Source organism: Callithrix jacchus, chromosome 4 (assembly GCF_049354715.1).
Source record: "Callithrix jacchus isolate 240 chromosome 4, calJac240_pri, whole genome shotgun sequence".
NCBI lineage: Eukaryota > Metazoa > Chordata > Mammalia > Primates > Cebidae > Callithrix > Callithrix jacchus.
In genome coordinates, this window is record NC_133505.1 from 69,296,840 (window position 1) to 69,321,425 (window position 24,586).

Consider the following 24,586-nt stretch of genomic DNA (forward strand, 5'->3'; position numbering starts at 1 on the left):
TTGCTGTCCAATTAGTTTTGATGTATGTTATGTATGGACAGGCTATGCATGGATAAAGGAGCAGGAGTAATGTTTAGCTTTATATATTTACATATGTTCCAATATAATGATAGGGTATTATCTATACTTCCCATATTGAGCTTGAGTTTTCCTACATTTTCTCTAAGAAATACCAGTTGGAAGAGCCGATAAAAAGATACACAAATTAATATTGAAGTGATGAAGTCTGACCTTTTTAAGATGAAAATCTTGCCAAATTTTCCATATTGACATGGCAACATTTTATGAATAAATCTAATATCTTATAGATTTAGCACAGTTCAGAAGTCACCATCTGTTTCGAGAAGTGAAGCCTCTCACTATTACATAGTTTCTTGGCTCTGAGACTACTGGCATGCAATCCTTAGCTTATATAATAACTATCAGGAATATGGGAAAAACTTTTATATATTTCAGAAAATTAGAAACATAGGTAACATTTTTAGTTACTGTCAAAATTATAATAGAGTATGGATATTCTTTTCTTCTTACACGACATTGAAGGATCTCTTACTCATGCTCTATATTGAGTTATAGGTCAGTTCCATCTGGGCAAGCAAGATGCAATGCAGAGAATATATGTGGGGAAAGGGCCGAAAACTGGAATCTGAGGTTGAGCAGAGGTGTCTGAGAGCTTTTAACAAATATGAGTATTATAAGAAGTTGTCTCTTCCTTTCATATTTTTCTGTAAATTACTAATAAATATCTTAATTTTATATGATCAATATCAATCCTATTCAGAATCATTCTTCCCATTTTGTGATGTTAATGTTGATTTCGCATTACAATAAATTTCTTTCCTAAACAAGTGTGACAAATGAGCTAATTAAAATGATTTTTAAAAAATCTTGCACCGATATACATATATAATATGTATGAGGTTTTATCTCACAGATATGGAAAGCCAACAGGAGATAAAATTTAGTCAATTTATAAAACTTAGCAGTTTTTATTTTGTTTTCTGAACCAAACAGTATCAAAGGTAATGTGATAAATGTCTACAGTTTCACCGGACTTACATTTGGGTTTTAGCAAATACTAATAAGGATTCTTGCTGCCCAACTATTAGACAGTTTTCAAACCTCTGTCCAGCTGATCTTAAACCATACATTTCTTTACACTGACCTATTAAAAAGTAGGTAATGAAGATGTGTTACTCAGGCAGTAACACAATTCTTGGCCAACATCCTACTTTGGCTACCCTAAGAGTTTGCTGACCAAAGTAAATTATTAGGTATTAGAATGTGCTTTCAACAGACATAGATAATTTTACAACTCTGGATAAATCTTTTAAGAAATGTTCTCAGGTGTATTAGTAGCATCTAAGGAAGGTGGAATGGGCTATGCAGCTTTAAAACATGCAGAAAGCACTGTGAATCACCTAGAAGAAAGGACACAGGACTTTTTTTCAAATCGCATTTTATGTTTTGGGGTACATGTGAAGAACGTGTAAGATTGTTGCATAGATACACACATGGCAGTGTGCTTTGCTACCTTCCTTCCTATCACCTATATCTGGCATTTCTCCCCATGTTATCCCTCCCCAACTCCCCACCCCCACACTGTCCCTCCCCTATTTCCCCCCCACAGACTTTTTTAGAGAACAAAATACTGGGTAAAAGTTAGCTTTTGTGTAAAACAGACACTAAAGGTGCCAGAAAATTTTTAACTTCAGAAACTTAAAAAAGTATATATATAGTAAGACAATTTTTCTGAACTTCCCCAAAAGAGAATAACCCTTGTGAAAACCAATAGCGCTCTCTATGTGATCCCTTTCAAAATTTGTTGAAATGAAAGACAAACTGTGCATGAGTATGAATTACAATGTATCTGTAGACCTGTGATCTCTGCTCCATTTCATTTAAGAAGAACTTCTATCTTGATACTGAATTGACCTCAATCACTACAACTGGCTTATTCAAGTCTGTTCTACTTCTGCCTCTGTCCTACAGATGTACGGTGGATTTAGTTGGAGGAAGTACTGGCTAATAACAAAATAAAAAATAAAGCCATTTTTTTACGTGTTTGCCTTATGGTTTATTCCATTAATTTCTGAAAATAAGTTTTTTATCAGGCTGGGCATGGTGGATCATGCCTGTAATCCCAGCACTGTGGGAGGCTGAGGCAGGTGGATCACCTGAAGTCAGGGGTTCGAGACCAGCTGGGCCAACATACGGAAATCTCATCTCTACTAAAATTACAAAAATTAGCTGGGCATGGGGATGCACACCTGTAATCCCAGCTACTTTGGTGGCTGAGGCAGTTTTTTAGCAATCACACTATATTTTTTAATTGTCAAATTCTTAAAGAAATTCCGTTGATGTTTATATGATGAAAAAGGAACCTAATTTATATCCTTTTAAAGGAGAAATTTACCCTGCATTTGCATAGCAAGAGTTTTTTTAGTGAGAATTCTGATAGTTAGAAAATGCCATACAAAAAGACCTTTAAATTCTAACTTTTGCTCAGTTAATAATGATGTAAGACCAAACAAATGAGACAGCAAGAGAAGGTGGCATAAACAACTAGTCAGATAAAGCGAAGGCAATCATAAATCCAGGGACATCCACAATGACAGAAATCGGAAGCCTCTAGCTATGTATCTCTATTTTCTCTGCCCTCTGGCAGGAATCTTCTCTCATGTACATGGTATCTTACTGGTCCAAATTTTAAAGAAACATGTCCTCTGCCATTCATGGTGGCTCACTCCTGTAATCCCAGCACTTTGGGAGGTCGAGACAGAGAGATCACGAGGTTGGGAGTTCAAGACCAGCCTGGCCAGCATGGTGAAACCCCGTGTCTACTAAAAATACAAAAAATTAGCCATCCCTGGTGGCACATGCCTGTAGTCCTAGCTACTCAGGGAGGCTGAGGCTGGAGAACTGCTTGAATCCAGGAGGCGGAGGTTGCAGTGAGCCGAGATCGTGCCACTGAACTCCAGGCTGGGCGACGAGAGTGGAACTCCAAATAAATAACTATGTTCTCCCTTTTTCTTCAGTGTTCTATGTATTAACAACTTCTAGTCAACAAGTAATTCCAACTAACAATAAAACATACTCAAATTTCTTTCATGTTACATTTTTTCCCTCGATTCCTCACCTTTCTGGAGTTATCATCTTACCTCTGTTTACACTTTCATGTTAACTTCTTCAAGGAGTTGTATAAACATACTACCTTGATTTTTTTTTTTTTTTTCTCCAATCAGGCTTCTTCTATCCTGCTATACTGAAGTCTTGAGGTCATGGAATCACGTGGACAGTCCAGTGCACTGCAGCATCTGATCAACTTTGCCATTGCCTTCCATGACACTCTACTCCTTTGGCTGTTCTTCCTAGTTACTCCTTGTCAGACTTCTTTACGATTTTATCTTCCACTCTATAGTCATTAAATGTTAGCTCCTTAAGAGTTATTCCACACAATTTTTTCTACTCTATACTCTTATCCATACCCATAGTTTTAAAATTATTGTCTGTACAGTGATAACTCATAAATTCATATTTTCCATCCAGATGTCTTCTCTGACCTTTACATCCATATATTCAATTGAAAACTCCACTTTGTGTTTCAAGGGCACCTTAATCTCAGCATATTCAAGCTTAAACTCATGATCTTCTCAATCTAACCTGCTCTTCTTGCATTGTTTATTATCTCAGTGTATGATAAAATCTGCTCTCCAATTTAACATAAGGAAATAAGCATTAGTTTTTGACGTCTTTATTTTTATTCCTAGTAGTTAATGAGTCACAGTTTTCCTCCTAATTATGTCGTAGATATGTCACTTTCTCTGACACTAGTCTAGTCCAAACCATCATTATATCTTAGGTGGATATACAATAACCATCTAACTGGCTCCTGCAATTATCCCTTAACACAGCTGCAGGGCCAGACATTTGCAAACTGTCTACCTTTCAAACTTTGTCTTCCATTACTAAGCCACTTTCTTCTGCTTGTCTGTTCAAAACACACTGTTCTTTTGGGTATCTGAATCTAAATATGCCATGTTTTTTTCCTACCATAGGGTTTACACACACACACACACACACACACACACACACACACACACGTATATGAAGTCACCCAGGCTGGAATGCAGTGCCATGATTTCTGCTCACTGCAACCTCTGCCTCCTGGGTTCAAGGGATTACCCTGCCTCAGTCTCCCTAGTAGCTGGGATTACAGGCACCCACCACCATGCCTGGCTATTTTTTTTTGGTATTTTTTAGTAGAGACAGAGTTTTACCTTGTTGGCCAGGCTGGTCTAGAACTTCTGACCTCAGGTGATCCAGCTGCTTCCCAAGGTGTTTTTCACATACTCTTTCCTCTGCCTGAAACTCATAACGACTGATTTGGCTGTTTGTTTTTTCTTTTACCAAGTTCACCTCTATTCATTTTTAAAGCTCTTTGGTCTCTCTAGCACAGGCCAGGCTACTTTTTTAACTTGTTCTTCCTGCATCATGTTTCATTTATAACACATCTCAAATTATACTTATTCCTTCATTAGTGTGTCTACTTGTCAATCTCCCTCACTAAACTCTATACACATAAGAATTTGGATGTTTTCTGTTTTGGCTTACCATTGAATTCTAGTAGTTTAGCATAGTGCTACAAATGGAGTAAGAACCATTTGTTAAATGAATATCTGAAACTAAATATAGAATAAAAACCAGGAGAAACACAAAAATGAGATGCAAATATTAAGACACTGAGAGCGTGCTTAGCCTATAAGACAAAGCAGATTTGCATTTTTAAATTCATAGTGAGAACTCCTTTTTACTTTCTAAAGTTTTGGTTAAATTAATCCAAACACTGGGAAAGTCCTTGATTTTCAGTTTTACTGGAAGCATCAATATTTATTTTACAGGTTGTTTTTTTTCCTGAGGCTATATCAGAAATCTGAGTGGTTGGAGGACTGCTCTATTAGTTTATTACTTGAAAGTCAAGAAGAAAATAATTTCTCTAAGAATTTGACCCTGAATACAAATTATTTCATGTATAACTGAAAGTGCTGTTGATTGTACAAAATGTTGACATTGTATAAAACAATGATCTTATTAATAGAAATGCTCTTTAAACAGTTTTCTGTTACTCAGCTTCTCATCTGGTTCTTTTTAGTGATCAACAGTAAATGCTTACAACAGAAATGGCTGAAATATGTGTTCGTTGCGACGAAGGAGTTTGTTTTGTCTGTATGGAACTCAGTGTTCCAAAGGGTATACCTAATTTGCAAATAATAGTTTCATTACCTTAGAGTAATTTCATTGCCTTCTTGTTATAATCAACTGAATTGCCCAGCCTAGACACCCTCATTTCTTCCTTCATTCAGACATTTACTGAGTATCTCCTCGGTGCCAGATGCCCTGTTAAGTGTATTAAAAATGAATAAGAAACCATCCCTGCCTGTAAGGAGTTTCATCTTCAGATTGGTGTCAATTCTGTTGATGTTATTTTCAGACTGATGCAGTCTCTGAGAAAGTTTGTTTAATTTATATAACCTTCATAGGTTAGCCAAGATTCCTGTTGATCAGAGTGACTTATCTAATTGTCATTTTAAAGGTGAACTCAGTCTCAGAATATTTTTCAATGACATAGAGTAACTCTGGAGACCATTATGACTAGATGAAAAGTTTGAGCTTTACTGATGAAAAATTTTAAATTCTTAGATCCTACATGTAACTTATGTTTATTAATGCCCCTGAGATGTGACCATCATATTTAGGAATTTCTCTTTTTTGATTTTTCCTAATTTTGAAGCGTAAATGAATTCAAAGACTACTTTCCAAAAATTTACATAATCCAGAAAGACATTTCCATTTAATATTCTGTTGGTGGTTTTTTTTTTTTTTGTGCACTCAATGGCTCCCACTAACCAATTCCTAGCAGCCATACTCCATAGATACTTTGTTTAACAATTAAACTGGATCTTAGTTTTAACTGAACAACTTGATGCTTTAATTTATTTGTTTGCACCATAGTATTTTCAAATAAAATTGATTTACTCTGTGTGCAGTTTAATTGATTGCCATAGGATAGTATTAAATTATAGCTTAGTTCAATTTGCAGTTTATTCCACCAAACTGTAAAAATAAAAAAACAAAGGCAAAAATAAAAAAGTAAATAAAAAAATTTTCAGATGCACTTTTTAAATTCTTTTCATTTTTGGGTGGCTATTACACATATACATAACATTTGAAAAATAGAGTTCAGGCTGGGTGTGGTGGCTCATGCCTGTAATCCCAGCACTTGGGGAGGTCGAGGTGGACAGGAGTTCAAGACCAGCCTGGCTAGCATAGCGAAACCTCATCTTTACTAAAAATACAAAAAATTAGCCTGGTGTGTTGGTGAACACCTTTTATCTCAGCTACTTGGGGGAGGCTGAAGCATGAGAATCGCTTGAACCCACAAGGCAGAGGGTGCAGTGAACTGAGATCGTGCCACTACACTCCAGCCTGGGTGACAGAGTGAGACTCCATCTCAAAAAAAAAAAAAAAAAAAAAAAAGAGTTCAGCACTACAGTTCAAAGAACTACTGTGGAGTACAGTACTTACCGTATTGTGATAGGGATGAATGCATTTGTGTTAATGCTGTAATTAGCAGAAACAGTTAAAATGTTTTGAGAATTTCCACATCCATATTTAACTGAGGGTCTTCCTTCCACAAGAAATAAATGAAGAAATTGTTTTCCAAAGTCATTCCCATTACCTTTAAGAAAAAACAATACATCAGTAATTAATATAGTTTTATATATTTTTGAAAATATTCATTCAACAAACATAATTTTTGCCATGAAAGAAGAATGATTTAGGGGGTTGGTATTATTTTCAACAGGCTGAGGATAGCGTGGTATTAACAACATTAACTTGATGTGAGCTTTAACTTCTGATTGTTACCTAGTAGCCAAATGTCCTTAACTATTTTAAAACTGTTTCCCCATATGTTAAAATGAGATAGTGAGAGTGATTACTGTAAGTACTAGAACTATTGTTATAATTAAATAAAATAATAAATTTAAAGTGCATAATAAGTTCTTACAACTTGTATTTATTATTATTGAATCTAATGTGTAAATTTTATTTTTGATTTCTAATTTCTCATAGTTATTTATAAAAGCAATATGCATCTTTTACAAAATTTAAAATAAATGTATAGAGAAAAAAGAGAAATATTTCTTTTCTCTAATTTCATTCTTCATCCCCACTTTGAAATGTTCTTTTCTATCACCTATCTCCCCACATGCCAATATTTACATATCCCAATTTTACTTTAAAAAGTGAGATCATACTTTATTCATAAATTTGATAAATGGCTTCATTCATCTTTCTCTTTTTACTTAAAATTTGGACATCTCTCCCTGGAAGCCCATGGATCTCTCTTTTTAACTTTACTAATTGACGTGTAACTTACACAGAAAATAGCACAAATTATAAGCATAAAGCGCAGTGAGTAATCAAAAAGTGAACCCACTTACCTAAACACCACCCAAGTTAAGGAAAAGACCATTATCTGCATTATCAGAAGTCCTACCAATAACTACTCTTTTCTCTTCTTCACCAAAAGTAACCACTATCTTGATCTTTAACAGCTATTGTTTGTTTTACTTGATTTTAATCTACATATTAGTGGAATCATATTGTATGATTTCTTTATGTCTACAGTAATCCTCCCTTTATGACAGTCCCTAAACAGGTGAATTATAGTACAATAAAATATCTTGAGAAAGAGACCATATTCACATAACTTTTATTATACTATATCGTTATAATCATTCTGTTATGTGTTGGTATTAATGTCTTACTGTTACTAATTTACAAATTAAACTTAATCATTGGCATGCATGTATAGCAAAAACTTAGTATTGATAGGGTTCAGTACTATCTATACTGTCAGGTGGATCTTGGAATGTATCCCTTGCAAAAAATGAGGGACTACTACATCTGTTTCCTGCTCAATGCTATGCTTGAGAGGTAACATTATGCCACAGTTCATTCATTATCATCGTTTGGTAATATTCCATTAAATTAATCTTTTCAATTATTCTTTATAGTGTAGATAGCCATTTCTCCCCTAGGTTTTGGTTACTGTAAATAATGCCACTGACTATTTTATATATGTCTTTCAGTTAAATTGCATACATTTCTGTTGTGTTTATGTCTAGAAGTTGAATTGCTCTGTCAGAAAGCATAAATACGATTAACTTTGGTAGCTATTGCCAGTTTTCCAAAACTGTTTATATTTAACTCCTTACCAGCAGTGTACAAGAGTGTCAGCTGATCCATAGCCTTACCATCAGTTAGTATGGTCACCTTGTAGATTTCACCTATTCTGTTTATTATAGCTTTAATTTTACTTTCGTTATATTGGTGAAGTTGAACATATTCTCAAGTTTACTGTATGTTTTGATATACTCTGTTGTGAAATGTTACTTTGTGTTTCTTGCTCATTTACATTTAGTTGTTTGCTCTTTTTCTCATTGAATACAAGCTCTTTGTCAACTATACAGACTGTACATTTCTTCTTCATTTCTGTAGATTGACTTGCCAGTTTCTCAAGGGTGAGTTTGATAAGCACATTTTCTTAATTTTAGTGTAAATCAGTTTATGAATTGTTTCCTTTGGAGTTATGATTAGTCCTTTCATGTCATGTTTAAGATATCTTTGCCTTCCCCAAAGTGATAAAGTTATTCTACATTAGCTTCTGATAAGCTTTACTTAAGCTCTGCACTCTACCTAGAATTAATTTTCTGTGTAATGTAAAGTATTAAGTTGTGATAGGCTGAATATGACATTCAAAGATACCCATGTACTAATTGTTGGAACCTGTGAGTGTTATCTGATATTGTAAAAGAGACTTTGCAGATGTGATTAAATTAAATAGATTGAAATGGAAAGATTATCCTATATTATATGGGTGGTCCCTAAATGTAGACATAAAAGAAAGGAAGAAGGAGACTTGATAGCAGATGAGAAAAGGCTGTGTGACTACAGAAGCAGAGACTGGAGTGATGCAGCCTCAAGCCACAGAATGCTGACAGCCACCAGAAGCTGCAAGAGGCAGGGAATGAATTCTTCTCTGGAGCCTCCAGAGGAACCAGTCCTGCTGATAGCTTGCCTTTAGCCGCATAAGACTAATTTCAGACTTCTGACCTCCAGAACTGTAAGAGAATACGGTTCTATTGTTTTAGTGGTAACTTGGTATAGCAGTAGTACAAAAATAATGCAAGGGTCAATTTTTAATTTTTTCATTTTGATTTCTAATCTAAAATCATCGAAGTTAACAATTCTTATGATGTAAATATTGAATTATCAGATGTTTATTTGTGAAATATATATGGTATAGAACTTATTGAGAATATAAATTCAGTGTGAGAGCAACATAAAGTAATACATAATAATAAAAGATGAAATCAATATTGCATAAGTAAGGAAATAGATAAAATAACAGCAATAAAGATTTAATAATAAATAAGTTAGAATGAGAAAAGGCATATGGTTGAAAATCACTCATCTGAGATCCCTCTAAATGTTCTATTTTGGGATCCACTCAACCCATCTGGGTTTTTATCACTTCTGAGGACTTCAGCTGTACAATGTGCAAATTAGGCCACTGCCTGGCATAAGGAAATGCAGCTTTACCTTTTCTGTACCTTCTGAGATCCATTAGCAAGTTTTTTTTTTTTTTGCTTCACTCTACTGTTTTTCCTTATTTTCCCCTTGCTCCCTATTCAGTTGATCAGCCTACCTTTATCCGAAGTTGAGGGTATAATTTAAACTTTTTAGTATTATTCTTGACCTTTTTCTGGAGTGGAAGTGAGGTGGTGGTTGGGAGAAGTAGCATATGTAGAAATACAAAACTGCACCAGCACTTGTGTGTTTCTCCTTGGATCTGTGAAAGGTTATACTATAAAATGGCATAAGGTTCTTCTTTCCTGAATTTTTGACTTGTTCTCCACTTCCATGATTTTGTGAGTGGGAAGGGTGGAATGCATTAAAGGACAGTCTGTTATCCTGCTGCATTCTATTATTTCTACTCAGAAGTTTTCTACTTCTTAATATTTTTATAAACTGCTTTGTTGCCATTTCAGACTCATATTTTTGAGATAAGCTTTAAAAATAGGATATATAGCATAGGGTAAAACAGAACAGCTGAACATTTAGGTCAAGCTGTTGTGCCATATGCACAAGGTTTGTTTTTCAAAACTTCCAAAACTGAATTTTAAAAATTGACTATACACATTCAACAAGAAACATTTAGTACGATGCGAGAATGAGTAATTTTTAAAGGAAGCTCAGCATCAATGACAGAGATGAATAGTCTTAATCAAGTATACCAACATCCCATTATGGACTGTAGAGGCTTTATTGTTTTGTACAGTACAAAATAAGACTACTTTAATAAAGGTAATGGGAATAAAAATGAACAATGAAACTTAGTTCTCTTTATAGTCTGCTATATATTAACAGCTTTTAATTTACCACATTGATTCATTCTATTAAGCAATTTGTGGTTTTACATAATACTTTTTAAAAAGTTCAACGTATTTTGCAAATAGCACGTGATGGTAGGTGGGAAAGTGGAGAAGCTGACACTGCTGATGTGTTTCCATGATTCTGTAGCAAATTAACCACTGTAGGGAATAAAAGACATATTATTTAATTGACTGTTTTCACCCTCAAATCAGTTGACTTTGTATCATGTAACCTTAGGATTCTGTAAGTAGAGAAAAGCTATGAAAAACACATTCAGGAGGAACTCTGATTTTGCCAAACAGTATTAAAGACATATTTTCAAAAAGAATTACGATAAAAATTATTTGATTTTAGAATGGAAAAATTAGTGGCAATTAGGAAAAGAGAAAGAAACTTGATAATTTTCGAAATAGAACTAGGAAAATTGTTAAGTAATGACTATTCTTAGATAAATGTATGCATTTTTATATTAAGCCTTATGGATTGAGTAATCCATATGTCATATTATATTTAGTTCAACATTGCTCATTGAATCTAGAAATCAAGCAAATGTGAATCTCTCTATGTGTATATATATATATATATATATATATATATATGTATGTTTGCAGATATATAGGACAAATGTTAAAGGCAGTGTATAGAATATTTTCTCCATAATGTTCTAATTTGTGCTACCTTCAGACAGGACTTGAAAGCTCCCTAGAAGAGTTAAGTATTAAGCCACTGAAAGAAAGTCATTCTGTTGTTTCACTGAAAAGATGCTTGATGATCCATTAGAGAGGTGTGAACCTATCCTCTTCTTGAAATATTAGGTTGGTGCAGAAGTAATTACAGTAATCATTATGCTTTTAGGCTTTGTAGTAATTTTTAAAATGAATTATTTATTGATTTCTTTTTCTGAATGTTTTATCAGACTACATTTCAAAACTGTATAAAATCTCTAGTTCTCAAATTTCATTTTTCCCCAATAAAATGATTGTGTCTGCTAATTTAAGATTTGTTAAGCATAAAAGTGCTGCTTAGAACAATAAATAGTAATTACAGTATTCCTCTCAAAATAATAGATTCTAGTATCTAAATCTCATAGCTTTCAGATAGATCATCCTAACAAGTTTGAATCTGATATGTAAAGATATATATGATTAGTCTCATAAAAAAGAAATAATAATGAAATAAAAATTGCAGAGAGGGAGAAACAATGATATTTTAGTCAACTTTTTTACAATTTTAGTTTGCTTAGATATTAAGTTGAATTGTACATCCGGAATTTCCTAAACATGGATACTTTATCACCTCATTGAAATATCGAAGATACTATTTATTGTTCATATGGTACTACTTCCATTAAACATGGGTATTCTTCTCTAATTGAGCTATTGTAATAATGCTCCAAATATCAACAACAATTTGAATTGAGCTAATTTATAAATAAACACTCAAAAGAGTTTCATTGGTTATCAGTTTGAATTAAAATAACATCTAACATCATTCCTTATAGAATAGTTATCAGTGCAGATGTTACATTATTAAATCAGGTACCTAGATTATTAAATCTGGAAATTTCCATAAAATGACATGGATTTTTTTTTTTTTTTTTGAGATGGAGTTTTGCTGTTGTTGCCCAGGCTGGAGTGCAATGGCACAATCTCGGCTAACTGCAACCTCTGCCTCCTGGGTTCAAGAAATTCTCCTGCCTCAGCTGGGATTACAGGTGCTGGCCACCACACCCAGCTAATATTTTGTATTTTTAGTAGAGACAGAGTTTTACCATGTTAGCCAGGCTAGTCTTGAACTCCTGACCTCAGGTGATCCACCTACCTAGACCTCCCAGAGTGCTGGGTTTACAGGTGTGAGCCACCGTGCCTGGCTAATGAAATGGATTTCTCTCGACCTTAAAAGAAAAATGCCTTGCATTTTCATCGTATTTTATATTTTTAAAAATACTTATATAGATAATACATTTCAAGTCTTGTGAAGTTTGGTAATGTAAACATATTTGCATCATTTGTAGTCAAACTAAAACATAGAAAGGTGACTGAATTTACTCTGTATTGTACAGCTAGCTCACACTGACTTGGGTTCAAATCTATCCTTGGTTATCTGCTGACATTTCAATCAGGGCTACCTGTGAGAGCAGTCAGATTCAGATGATCTCTTTATCCCTGGTGCCGCCTTCATAGCATATGATAAAGTCTGTTCTGTTAGCTTGCATTGAGATCTCCGTTGGAACACAGATGCTGCTTCTGTAGTCTGAGAACTCCTTTCCTGGTTCTCCCTAAATGTTTGGATTTGTATACAGTAATTCCAGTAATTCCAGTAGCAACCTCAGCAGCAGTTGCTCATGGCATGAAAACCTCTTAGAACATCAATGATGACATGGGCTGATGATAACCAGTGTCAATGTAAGCTATTGGCAGACAGAGATGCTCTGGGGAGAACTGAAGGATCATGGCAGCAGGCTGGTTTATGTAATTAATGATTGCATCCATGTTTATTACATGCTATTGGAGATTGGCTTTGGGCCAATTTCTGAAATTTATAGAGACCCTATTTTAAATTTTTCAATCCTGCTAATTGTGTTTAACCATTTAAAAACACGGAAATGGGTCCTCTTCATTTGAGTAAAATGAATAAAAATGAAAACCCCAAATTTCACCAATTGTCTGTTTTCCTACTCTCCCATTTGTGATGCCGTGATTTTTAGTCTACTTGTTTTTAGGATGAACATGGCTGTTAAATGAATCTAATATTCAGGAGACCTCTTAAAAAAAATCTTGTGTCCTAAGACCTTAATTCCCTAGATAAGAGGAAGAGAGTGAAAGCATTATCTGAATAAGTCACTATCTTTAGGCCTGCCATTTGCCAATCACTATTTTAAACAGGTTAAATGTATATCTCATTGACTTATTTCTTCATAAATTTCAATTGTATACGTAGAATATAATTATTCTATTTTAGGTGAAATTTAATGAATCACATAATTCTAGGTGAAGGGTTGGCAGTCTGTGGCCCATGGACCAAATTCCAACACTGATTTTGTCAATAAAGTTAGTAATTGAAACATGGCCGCACTCATTCACTTATATATTGTTCATAGCTCCTTTCAGGTTACAATGGCAGAATTAAACTGTGCAGCTTGCAAATACATCTACTTCAAATATTTATTTCTGATAGTTATAGAAAAACTTGGCAACCAGCGCTATATTCCTGATTAGCATGAAAAAAACCATTGATTCAAGCTACATTTTGACTAAACCTTGGAACTTTGTGTCTGTTTGTTTCTATTTGTCAGAGGAAGAAATTATAATGATGTACAATGGGATAATTTCCTAAAGATTCAATAGCTACTTATATTTTATCATAACTGTCAAGGTTGAGTAAATGACATAAAACTTAAGAACTATACCAGTCAAGTTCCTACTTTACGCAAGGCACTGGTGGAGGTTTTTAGGAGGTGTGGGGGAAAGAGAACTACAAAACAGTCCCAGATTACAAGGCTGATATAGTTTGGCTGTGTCCCTACCCAAATTTCATCTTGAATTGTAGCTCCCATAATTCCCAGTGGGAGGGACCTGGTGGGATATAATTGAATCATGGGGGCGTTTTTCCCCCATATTGTTCTGGTGGTGATAAATAATTCTGATGAGATATGATGGTTTTTTAAGGAGTTTCCCCTTTCACTTGGCTCTCATTCTCTCTCTCTTTCCTGCTGCCATGTAAGATGTACCTTTCACCTTCTGCCATGATGGTGAGGCCTCTCCAGCCACATGGAACTGTGAGTCCATTGACCTTTTCTTTATAATTTACCCTGTCTTGGGTATGTCTTTATCAGCAGTGTGAAAACAGACTAATACAAAGGTATTTTCTATTTAATGAGGAGATGTAAGCACAGACTGCTGGCAAAATGAATCTCTCTACTCTCTGCCAGTTCTTAATTTATACTTCAAATTTAAGACATTTCACAATCAGGTTTCCCAAAAAATTATGTACCTATCTACAAAAAGGTGAGAAACTAGGGATGGAGCCCATCACTTATTCAACTTTGTATCCCTCACATTGCCCAAAGACTGCTGTGCACTTTTTAGGCACTCAGAATTTGTTGAATTTGGCTTTGCTCTCCTAAAAAAGAAGAAATATGATGAAAAGCAGTTTCTCATGAATGACTTGAGAATTCTGCCAGCCATATTTGCAAATGTACTCCTTTTTATATCTGTGTAGAGCTAGCTCTACTGGGACCCATTAAGGAGGGACAGAGATATTCAAAGAATTTTATGGTACACACAATAAAATTGATTAAAACAGAGCAATCTTTTTCCATAGAAGGAAAAAAGAAGATGCTATCCAACATGATGCCAGGAAATGTTGTGGGATTTCATTGGCCTTGCCACATCCTTTGAATGGAATATAATAAGTATCTAATGAAGATACAGTATATTCTGCTGGAAATCATTTTATAGGGAAAGGCAGGTGTTACAACTCTTTATATTTAATTTGTTTTCTCCAGGAGTATCAGAAATCTTTTCTTTTAGTCCTTTCTAAATGCAAAAAAAAAAAAAAAGAGGTCTCAGTAATTCCACTCATCTGTCAATTACTCTCTGTAACAAACATCTAAGAGTAGTCCTTTTGCTTACTATTTTAAATACAAACATTAAGTAATATAATGATTGCTTCTGAATCCTCTCCTCCCACTGGAGTTGCTCACGTAATTTGCTTCCTGGGACTCGGTCAGATGTCTACTCCTAATTCTCAAAGATCACATACTTCCACAGGGCATGCTTATTTCTTTTCAAAGCAGAAGCATAGAATGGATCCAACTGCATGGTAATATATCCCATGACGAAACCTCCTGATTGATACTGCTTGTGTAATAGAGCTCATTTTCAGAAAGTGCGACTAAAGAATTTTGTGTGGTCTCATCCCTTCTCTTGTGACCTATTAGTAGCTCCTTTGACTGGGTTCCAGAATTCTGAATTGGTTCGGTGGCAGATTCAAAAAGCTTTCTTTTCATCTTGACTGCTGCTCTCAGAGCTGTCTCTCTCCCACAGAGAGTTCTTTTTAAAGCTATCCTTTCTAAGGATTTTTAACTGTAACCCCATAAGAATTCAAGTTTTATCTTTCTTTTGTTCCTTTTCAACATCAATTAGTTGGTGAGGCAAACTGAGACAAAATAAATGTGCAGTTTTGAACCAGTAATATAATTCAAAACTGACATTGGTTTATCAGCCTGGTAGTTCTCTTTCCTTGTCCCTTAAATATTTGATAATATAAAATATAAATGTTCAAAAAATGTTTGTGAAATGGAATTGAGTTGAACTGAAATGTTTAAGAATAAAAAAAATCAGTAAAATTAAAAACAAAGCAACTCAAACAAAATCGACACCTAAAATCTGAAGTAAAACATCTGTTTTAATTTTCTCACTACTTTTAATTGCTCCTGCACATAGTATCCTGATTTCAAAACAAATATAATTATCCCTTAAGTCAAGTTAAGGGACACCTTTTAAATTACAGGTATCTAACTGAATTACAAAAATCTTTGTGTTCATCTGTTGTGAAGCTTTTATGAGGTTGACAAATTCTAAGAGGATAGAAAGTAGCAACCCCAGGAAACATTCTGCTGAGGCATTCCCAACAGTGTAGGATTAAATTACCACCTTAGAAATGCACAGAAAGAATGCTTTACAGACAAAAATATTTTCTCCCTTCACTGGCTCTGGACTCTCTAGAATAAACAGCTTTGATTTATCGAGTACCATAACAACAACAATTATATAAGACAAGGGTAGAAATTGATAATCATTACAATGGCATTATTTTCTTACTAATAATTTCTAGTTTGATTCTGTGGGTCATTGATTAAGGAAGGCAAAAATGATCCTGTGGCTTTATCATCAGCTTGACTTTTATTGGATTTAAATTAAAGTACCAACTTGGAGTGTATATATACTTGGCATGTATTTCTCTGGCCTTCAAAGAGAACATATCCAAGTGTCGGTATGTACATGAGCCAGAGGCATGAACCCAGAGCAGGAGAATTCCCAGTGGTTGGGTGCTGCTTTAACTATGAGCTGTTTTTAGTTGGTAAAGTACATTTTCCCCAAGGAAACACTTTCCAATTCTATAACTTAAAAAATTGCAAAGCCAGAAAATCACTTTTCTCTGTGGCTTGCAATTATTATGTTTGTGTCTTTTGTGTTTTTGTTTTGTTTTGTTTTCCCTTCAATGCACTATTACTTCCAAATTTCATGGTCATCTACCAGCACTTAGATTTTGTATACAAAAACAATTCTTTCTTTTGTATTTTCTTCTCTCTTTCTCTTTCAATATAAATAAACCAGATACTCCAAAGCTATCATTTAAACATGAGTGCCTCTGCTCCTGGGGGATAAATAATACTGGCCTAGTCTGACAAGTTGATTTCTTTCTAAAATATAACATAAATTCTTAGTTTTAATTTAATGTTAAAAGCTACTAACTTCACCCAGCTTTCCCAAATGCTTCTTTTAGGCATTTTACTCAGTCAAAAAATAAAACCTTTTATATTTTGTTCTGAACGTACAGAATGATGAATCAATTTAGCAAACTGTTTCAAAGTAGAGGAGCAAATCATTTGGAAAATGATGAGTTGCCCCAAGGAGGATAATCTAGTAAAGTACTAAAGACATTACACCTCCAATATGAGGAATTGTTAAAACTATTGTGCATTTATTTCAAAAGAGAAAACCACTGTCAAATTTTGAATACTGCTGATAATATACCTTAGTGATGTTCATTCAGAGAAGAAAGAGGCCCATAAATTCTGCTTATAGAGACCCTTATGAGCAAAGTACATAATAATGCAGAAAACTCTGGATGTAAAGACATTTCCTAAAGCAAATACTGTTAATACCACTTTAAAAAAAATACAGCGTACATCAGGATAATAGATGTTGCTACAAGAGTGGTAGGAATTTGATTGTCAAATGAGCCCCAGCTTTGGAATGCCTTTTCCTAAGTTATCAAGTATTGCATTTAATTCATATTTAGTAATTTATATCATAAAAATATGCTCTGAAACATTTGCAGCATTTATGTTTTACTGCTATAGCCATATGCTGTCAAATTCACATGCTTGCTAAATTCTGTCTTGCCAGCTCAGAGCCTGTTTGTAAGTCACGTTCCATTGAATGACTCATAAATTAAAGAAACTTCTAGAGAAACTACAAAGAACTAAAATTTCTTTTTGGTAATGCTTCATGCACTGGTCTGGAAAAGCTCGCCCACAATATTTAAATGAATAATTCATTGATTCAGTAGATTAACGTTTCAGAAAGAAACACGACATATAGGAAGTCAGACATTTAATACTCACTGTAAAGAACAGTTCCATTTAAACTGTTTGTTTTTATAGTCAGGTAGATGGTAACAGTTCTGTTATGTTCCTTCTCCAGGACAGAGTTCAAAAAGGGCAGTTCTAAATAGGAATTCCCATTGAAGGACGGAAAAAATAAACCTGCATCTAAAAAGAAAATCACATTAATATGTTCTGATAGCATTATATTGCTACTCAAGTAGATAAAAACTTAGCATTTACAGTTAGCATTCATTTAAAAAGGTCACTAATATTGAAAATATTAGGTCAATTTTTAAGAACTTTAGACATAGAGGTATAATAAATTTATATTTGTTGCCTCAAATAATTAACAACCAGTACAGCAGAAAAGACTTTGAATAAGAATTTTAATCTGATGTTCGTGGACTAGTTTTCAGAAGTAACAAACACCCTGAAATTGTCTGAAAAAAATCTGTGTACTTGCATACGTGAAATCATATTTTTTCACTAGATTCTTCTGTGATGTTTTCTGATGCAAAGGTTGTATGTTTTTTTTTAATTTTTAGTTTTGTGGTTACATTGTAGGTAGATACACACACACACACACATATGGGTTTCATGAGATATTTTGATACAGGAATACAATGTATAATAATCACATCATGGTTAATGGAGTATCAGTCACCTCAAGCATTTATCCTTTGTGTTACAAACAATCAAACATCAAGTTATGCACTTAAAATTGCTACATTTTATTTGTAATTATATGTCAATAAAAAAGTGAGAAAAATTCTGTGACACCCAAAGATTAGAGAACTGTTACACAGAGGAGTTTTATTAATGTTTGTTAATATTTAGTGCTTTTCAGTAATACTTGGGTATTATCGAAGTAGAATATACTATGCAAGGTTATTAGTTTTAGACATTTTTTTGCCTTTAAAAAATTTTACTTTAAATTCTGGGGTACATGTGCAGATCTTGCAGGATTGTTACATATGTATACAAATGCCATGGTGGTTTGCTGCTTCCATCCGCCCATCACCTACATTAGGTATTTATCCTAATGTTACCCCTCCCCAGTCTCCCTACCCCCTGCTAGGTCTAGGGGAGGGATAAATCCACAACAGACTCTGGTCTGTGATGTTCCACTCCCTGTGTCCATGTGTTCTCATTGTTGAACACCCACTTATGAGTGAGAACATGCAGTGTTCGGTTTTTTTGTTCTCATGTCAGTTTGCTGAGAATGATGGTTTTCAGCTTCATCCATATCCCTGCATGAACTAATTCTTTTTTATGGCTGCATAGTATTCCATGGTGTATATGTGCCACATTTTCCCTGTCCAGTCTGTCATTGATGGGCATTTGGGTTGGTTCCAGGTCTTTGCTATTGTAAACAGTGCTGCAATGAACATATGTGTGCATATATCTTCATAATAGAATGATTTATAATCCTTTGGATATATACCCAGTAATGAGATTGCTGGGTCAAATGGAATTTCTGTTTCTAGATTCTTGAGAAAGCGTCACACTGGCTTCCACAATGGTTGAAGTAATTTACACTCCCATCAACAGAGTAAAAATGTTCCTATGTCTCCACATCCTCTCCAGCATCTGTTGTCTCTAGAATTTTTAATGATTGCCATTCTAACTGGCATGAGATGGTATCTCAATGTGGTTTTGATTTGTATTTCTTTAATGACCAGTGATGATGAGCATTTTTCATATGTTTGTTGGCCACATTAATGTCTTCTTTTGAAAAGTGTCTGTTCATATCTTTTGCTCACTTTTTGATAGGTTGTTTGTTTTTTTGTCTTGTATATTTTTTAGTTCAATGACTAATCTCTCCAAATCTTGGTACACATAAAATTTAAAATATTATTTCATTGTTATAGATCTATATTCATATCTATTAAAATATAATTGGTACATCAAGCATAACACATGGGATGTTGGAAATCCAACTTGTTTTTTGATATAGTGTGTCACTTTGTCATCCCAGCTGAAGTGCAGTGGAGCAATCTTGGCTCACTTCAGTCTCAAACTCTCAAGCCCAGGCGATCCATCTGTCTCAGCTCCCAAGTAATTGTGACTAGAGCCATGTGCCACTACACCTGGCTAATTTTTGTATTTATAGTAGAGATGGGGTTTCACCATGTTGCCCAGGATGGTCTTGAACTCCTGAGCTCAATCAGTCCACCCACCTCAGCCTCCCAAAGTGCTGGAATTACAAGCAAGAGCCACCGTGCCCAGCCAGCTTTCATTTTTATCTTTCTCACAATGGGGGGAGTTTTCTCTGTCACTGGTTGGAAATGTAGTATTTCTGATGATTCTTACCTTCTCTCTAAATCATACAATGAGTGAGAAACTAATATCCAGGCTAAGAAATTTAGTAATTTTTAAATCTTCCATCAGATATATGATTTCTCCTATTCCTCCACCAGCCTGTCTCTGTAGGTAGTCTGACACTTGTCTTCCTTGAGGGGCAGAAATAACTTGGTTTCTGTTCTTTTTCTCTTTTTATCACCTGTCCTTCAGGTTACCTGCTGTTTCTGACCCTTTCAGCTTTGAATGGGGAGAAAGCAAGGTGGGGTGGAAAGGAGAGATTACACAGGAAGGAAGAACTGGCAATTGTAGCGTTGTCACCAGGCATCTTGCTCTTTAGGAATGGAACATGTTTAAAACTGATGGTTTCTTTCATGGTAGAGATGCCAGATGAAATACAGTCTGCTCAGTTAAACAACAAATAAGTTTTTGTTTTGTTTTGTGTTTGAGACAGAGTCTTGTTCTGTCACCCAGGCTGTTGTGCAATGGTATGGTCTTGGCTCGCTGCAACCTCCACCTCCCCAGTTCAAGCGATTCTCCTGCCTTAGCCTCCTGAGTAGCTGGGATTACAGGCATGTACCACCACACCTAGCTAATTTTTTGCATTTTTAGTAGAGATGAGATTTTACCATGTTGGCCAGGGTGGTCTTGAACTCCTGACCTCAGGTGATCCACTACACTGGCCTCCCAAAGTGCTGGGATTACAGCTGTGAACCACTGTGTCTGCTGTTTTAGTATAAGTACAGTGTAAGTATGTCTCAAAAATCACATAAAATATACTAAAAACATTGCTGTTTATTTGAAATTTAAATTTAAGAATCCTGTATTTTTAGTTGCTAAATCTGGTAACACTATAACTCATGAGCATCGATTCAATCTTTGGAAACCCTTTGTCAATTGCTGTGCATCAGATTTGCAGCTATAGCTTGCCTTCTTTGGCTGGTCACTTCTATCTTAGTCCTGTTCTGATTTTTCAAATTCTTATTGCTGACAATGACTTGCCTGTGTCAGTGCAAACATTGCACAGACCAAGTTAAATAGGTAAGGAAGGCTTTTCTCAAGGCTATTGCAGTAAGGGAGAGCTCAGAACTCAGTCTGAGCTTAACTCCTTTGTTATAAAGCATGGGAGAGTTTTTAAGAGCTGGTGTGAGAGAGAGAACTCAGGCTGTCCCTGTTTGCTAATTGGGTTTACTCAAAGGATAAGTACTTTCTCTTATCTTTGTATCAGAACATAGTTTTACAACTGGAGTCAATGTACCCATTGAAATTAGTCTTATATGCTCCCCTGGAGGTGGACAGATGGGGTGCTGTCTTCGTTTATTATTAGAATTCGATGGGGAGGGGGCTGTGGTTCCAAGATCCTTGAGAAAGATATTGCTGCTGGTAAAACTGACAGGAAGATCTTTAAAAGATATACATTTTGAAGGCAATAAAGAAATAAATTAATATGGAAAATTTTCTAAAGTAAGTACTCTGGGATAAGGGCGACCAGGGACCTAAGGTCAAGAAGAAGCCTTTCTAAAATTTAGTTAAGCTAACAAGAGTGTTAAGGTCAACTTAGTCACTTAACAAGAAGCAGCATTTGGGAAGAACACAAAGTGACTTTAGGTCAATTGTTTTTCCTGAGGGGTACCTATCTAGTCTATGGTAAAAACTCTTAAATTCCATGCCATCTCCTACCTACTGTATGTGGGATATAGTTAATTTCCAACCAAATTCTCTCTCTCTTTTTTCTTTTTTTTTTGAGATGAAGTCTGTTGTCCAGGCTATGGGATATAGTTAATTTCCAACCAAACTCTTTTTTTTTTTTTTTGAGATGCTCTGGTGTCCACGGTGGAGCACAGTGCTGCAGTATTGGCTCACTGCTTCCTCTGCCTCCTGAGTAGCTGGGATCACAGGTAAATGCCACCACGCCCAGCTAATTTTTGTGTTTTTACTAGTGACGGGGTTTGCTATGTTGGACAGGCTGGTCTTGAACTCCTGATCTGAAGTGATACACCTGCCGTGGCCTCACAAAGTGCTGGTATTATAGGCGTGAGCCACTGCACCCAGCCTTCTCTCTCTGCCTTTCTCTCTCCCCGTCCTTTTCCTTCCAGACACACACACACACTCACACACACTCTCTCTCTCACACACACACACACCCTCTGCTACTTTAGCTCAGCTATCAATGTATGAGTCTATAGGTTCATAGTCCATGGTGTTACTTTCCAAGGAATCCAGCTGTAACTATCCCCAAACACGTCAGATATGATGGTGGAAGATGGTGAGTGAGGTCCACAAAATAGCCTTCTCCTAAAACATGTTCTCAAAATTATCTCTAAAATCCTCTCCTCCAAATACTAACACTTTTTAAATCAAGAATACTTTCTAGTTAAGTCTTGCTTTTAGGTATGGCACCTCATTTGTTTACAGTGTTATATCCTGTTGTGCAAAAGAAAGTTAACACCCTGTTGATGCGTATAACTTGTGAAGGTTACTTGTGAGAGTCAGATATAAATAATACAACTTATCGATGATTAAAGCACTTGACTTAAGTTACATGTTATTGCAAAAGTCACCACTTCTCGGCCTTCTAAACACAATTTTTTTTTTTTTTTTTTTTTTTTTTTTTTTACAAGAACAGTTTGGGATGATCCAGGTGAAGAATCTGTTTTTTTCCAAAGTATATTAAGGCCTTGTTAGCAAATCCTTCATCAGTGCTTGGATGCCTAGAAATCTACATAATACTAAGCATTCACTTTTATTAAAACTTTCTCTTTCCTTGCCTTTCATGACACTGCTCTGTAATTTGGCTGTCTTCTCACCTACCTTTTGCAGACTGTTCCTTCAATCACTTTATAATACACATGGTTTCCAAGGCTCTGTGCTCTGTCCTGAGTCCTCTAATCATCTGTCTTTTCTACATCTCCTTCTTCAGTTTCTTACTCATAGTACTTAGTGTTCCAAACTTAGAAACTCAGCATCATTACCCACTCATCTCTTCCAAAACTAGTCGCTAGTTCCTGACACCTCTTGCTTAGATCAAACCTTGTATTTTTCCTTCTGCTACCATTACACTTTTTTTTTTTTTTTTTTTTGAGACAGAGTCTCATTTTTTCACCAGGTGCCAGGCTGGAGTGCAGTGGTACAATCTTGGCTCACTGCAACCTCCACCTCCTGGGTTCAAGCAGTTCTCCTGCCTCAGGCTCCCCAGTAGCTGGGACTACAGGCACATGCCATCACGCCCAGCAAATTTTTGTATTTTTAGTAGAAATGGGGTTTCACATGTTGGCCAGGATGGTCTCTATCTCTTGACCTTGTGATCTGCCCACCTCGGCCTCCCAAAGTTCTGGGATTACAGGCGTCAGCCACCATGCCAGGCCCATTACACTTCTTTAAGTTCTCATTGTTTCAACTGAACTGTTGCAGAAGCCTGCTTTCTTTGGTGTTTTTTTTGTTGTTGTAGCTGGGACTACAGGCACATGCCACCAAGCCTAGATAATTTATTGTATCTTTAGTAGAGACGGGGTTTCACCATGTTAACCAAGATGGTCTCGATCTCCTGACCTCATGATCTGCCCACCTCGGCCTCCCAAAGTAATGACCTTACAGGCATGAGTCATGGCTCGTGGCCTACAGTAGTTTCTGTCTAACTACTTATAGTGTCTATTAGTCATCATTGCTGCCACGTCAATTTTCTTCAATCATAATTACCTGAGACCTTTGGCCAAGAAACTTCAGTGGCTACAGTATAATTATCAAGTAAGCCAGGCCCTCCATGGTCCTACTCTTCAGTGCTTTTCCACATACCTATCTCCTGGTAAGGTTGAACTATACTTTCTTTTGTTGCTCAACTAGTGTTCATACTGTTATATCTCTGTAGAATATCCTCAAATCCTAGTTATAAAATTTCTCCCTTAATTCAATGCCTACTTGAATTTTCTCCCAAGTTTGAACTCCTCAAAGCATTCCATCCACAACTTCTTTAGTCTATGCATTGTTTTTTATCTTACAATTGTTGGCATAAATATATAATAGAATTGATACAGTAAACCTAATAATTTGGATGAAGGTAGTAAGCGACTTTAATTAGTAGAAATAGAATGTTCTAAGTATGTGAATTCTAAGAAGACATTGGGGAGAATGAGTTAAGGGTGAGTTTGCTTTCCTGTGACCTGAAAAGCCTATAACATAGTTGGAATTTCACTGATGGAACAGGTTTGCAGATTCTGAACTGCACACACACCAATTTTTAATGATACTGTAAGAAGAAAAGCCATATGCCAATCAAGTTGAGATACAATGTAGCTAGCTAGACACTGGGAGAAGTCTGGATGCCATTAGTAGAGGAAAATGGTTATGTTTACAGAGAGATGAACTTGGTGGTAAGTAAATAGGATCCTTAGCATGTAACTTGGAAACTACGTGGCTGTTGTATATCTGTTGATTCTACCATAGATATGG

At 35.5% G+C, this 24,586-nt stretch overlaps 1 protein-coding gene across 1 annotated transcript in view; it reads right to left on the reverse strand.

Moving 5' to 3' along the window:
- EYS (EGF-like photoreceptor maintenance factor) overlaps positions 1 to 24,586 on the reverse strand; it is a 1,911,700-nt gene that overhangs the window by 370,458 nt on the left and 1,516,656 nt on the right. Inside the window, exons 29-30 of the mRNA XM_035296026.3 lie at positions 17,858 to 18,004; positions 6,586 to 6,739 (exon numbers count right to left, since the gene is read on the reverse strand). Coding sequence (XP_035151917.3) covers positions 6,586 to 6,739; positions 17,858 to 18,004 — 301 coding nt within the window. The remainder of the gene's footprint in view (positions 1 to 6,585; positions 6,740 to 17,857; positions 18,005 to 24,586) is intronic.